General features: G+C 69.7%; 2 protein-coding genes across 2 annotated transcripts in view; one reads left to right on the top strand and one right to left on the bottom strand.

The window, feature by feature from the left end:
- The window catches only part of CHLNCDRAFT_59468 (hypothetical protein), a gene marked incomplete at its 3' end in the record, with an annotated part of 7318 nt that extends 6700 nt beyond the window's left edge, over positions 1-618 (bottom strand). The window contains exons 1-3 of the mRNA XM_005842712.1: positions 549-618; positions 408-444; positions 197-281 (exon numbers count right to left, since the gene is read on the bottom strand). Of these exons, the coding sequence (XP_005842771.1) occupies positions 197-281; positions 408-444; positions 549-603 (177 nt within the window). The remainder of the gene's footprint in view (positions 1-196; positions 282-407; positions 445-548) is intronic.
- Positions 619-849: 231 nt separating this feature from the next.
- Positions 850-2018, top strand: part of CHLNCDRAFT_144025 (hypothetical protein) — a gene marked incomplete at both ends in the record, with an annotated part of 3160 nt that continues 1991 nt past the window's right edge. Inside the window, 3 exons of the mRNA XM_005842713.1 lie at positions 850-880; positions 1239-1375; positions 1654-1808. Of these exons, the coding sequence (XP_005842772.1) occupies positions 850-880; positions 1239-1375; positions 1654-1808 (323 nt within the window). The remainder of the gene's footprint in view (positions 881-1238; positions 1376-1653; positions 1809-2018) is intronic.

Here is a 2018-nt window from a genome sequence, read left to right as displayed (position 1 = left end):
GGTGGGGGAGGCAGGGGAGGTGGAGGCACAGGGCGCGGAGCGGGCGGCGTGGGGCGGGGAAGCGTGCCGCTGGCGGGGCAGGGTTTGGGCGTGGGGCAGGCAGAGGCGGTACCCGCTCTGCCAAGCGGGGACAGCGGGCGGAGCCCAGCGGCAGCCTGCCCCCGGCCTGCCCTGCTGCAGCCGCCTCCCCGTTTACCTGGAAGGGGCGGGTCTTTGCGCCGGCACGGAACTGGCGGTCCTTGGCAGCGGGGGCGGCCACAGCGGGCGGGGTTTCTGGAACACTGCACAGGGCGAGGGGGGTGGCAGCGGCGGCGGCGGCAAGGTGGGCAGGGTGCAAGGCTGGGGGGCGGGAACCGGCGGCAGCATTGCATTTGAGCAGGAGAGGGCTGGGGCCGCGGGGCGCTCACGCATCAGGGGTCGCGGCCTCCTCGGCCCGGCAGGTTCCTGCAGGGAGTGGCATGGGAGCATGGCGGGGGGTCGATCGGGGGTGCTGGGGTGGCAGATCGGATGCCGGGGCTGGGCCTGGCGCTGGGTGCCACGCTGCTCACCGTGCAGGGCTGCGCAGGCCACCAGAAGCAGCAGCCAGGCTGCGTTGCGCGGCATGGCGGCAGGAGCACGTGCAGATGGGTGCCTGAGAAGCGAGCAATCAATGGGCGAGACGCCAAAGGCCCAGAAATCGGTGAACTGAATGGTGTACGGCAAAAGTACAACTCTACGTGTCTCGCGCGTCACTTCGCCGACCCGCTTCCAGGCAATCATTGTTTGTTTCTCGCGGGCCTTACAGCTGCTGCGTGGCCGCTGCGACTCACCAAGCTCAGGGAAACCTCGAATTCACAGGCTCTGGCGATCATGAAGCTGCGATCGGCTGCACTTGTGGCAGGTGGGCACCTGGGTGGGGGTGGATCACCCACCAGGGCGTGCTGCAGCCGCTGCAGGGGTCCCTCAGTCAAGACATGCCGCCGCTGGTTGGGCCGCGCCGCGGCTCCCGCGCCACCACTTGGGGCCCGCCTGCTGCCCGCACATTGGGCACCGATTGTGGACCCACGCACAGCCTGCGCCGTTTGTTGCCGTGATGCTTGATGCTGCCGCCGCCGCCGCCGCCGCTGCAAGGCGCTGCCAGATGCCGCCAGCGCCTTCCGGCACGCCACGCTGTATCTGCCCGTTGCAGCCCCCGGCCCCATCCTGCCTGTCTCCTGCTGCTTATTCACTCACCGAACGTGCGCGCCTTGCCCGTGCAGCCCTGGCGCTGTGCCTGGCGCTGTGCGCCGCCCCCGCCGCTGGCAAGGAGGAGACGGAGCAGGAGAAGCTGGGCACGGTGATTGGCATCGACCTGGGCACCACCTACTCCTGCGTGGGCGTGTACAAGAACGGCAAGGTGGGTGCTGGGCACGGCGTCCCTGCCTCGGGACCCAGCTTTGAAAACCGGCCCGCAACCGTCAGCTCCACCTGGGTGCTTCCGTCTTCGTGCCCGCGGTGCTTGTGTGCACAGACTTGTGCCTGCACCCCTCGCCCATTAGCCCCGTCCCCCCGGGCTCGCGCCACCTACTGCACTCCCTCCCTCCTGGCCTCGTCACCCGCCACGCCCCCGCCACCGCCATCACTGCCACCCACCTCGCTCACCCACCGCCACCACCTACTGCCTTGCCTGCGCAGGTTGAGATCATCGCCAACGACCAGGGCAACCGCATCACCCCCTCCTACGTCGCCTTCACCGACACCGAGCGCCTCATCGGCGACGCCGCCAAGAACCAGGCCACGGTGAACCCCAAGCGCACCGTGTACGACGTCAAGCGCCTCATCGGCCGCAAGTGAGGCGCGGGGCGGGGGCCGGGGGGGCTTGTTGGTGGGATGGCAGCGCAGGTTGGCAGCGAGGGGAGAGTTGTCAGGGCGGCGATGAGGGAGGCCTGTGGCCTGGCACATCCCCACTGTTTCTAGCCCTGCCTCCCAGCTGGCCGCACACGTGCGCTCAGCGCGCGCCTGGCTGCCACACACAAACCGCCGCCGCCTCCCAACCTCCT

Source organism: Chlorella variabilis, assembly GCF_000147415.1.
Source record: "Chlorella variabilis unplaced genomic scaffold CHLNCscaffold_65, whole genome shotgun sequence".
In the NCBI taxonomy this organism is placed as follows: Eukaryota; Viridiplantae; Chlorophyta; class Trebouxiophyceae; order Chlorellales; family Chlorellaceae; genus Chlorella; species Chlorella variabilis.
The sequence above is the reverse complement of the archived record's forward strand: the minus strand, read 5'-3'. Positions and strand labels throughout refer to the sequence as shown.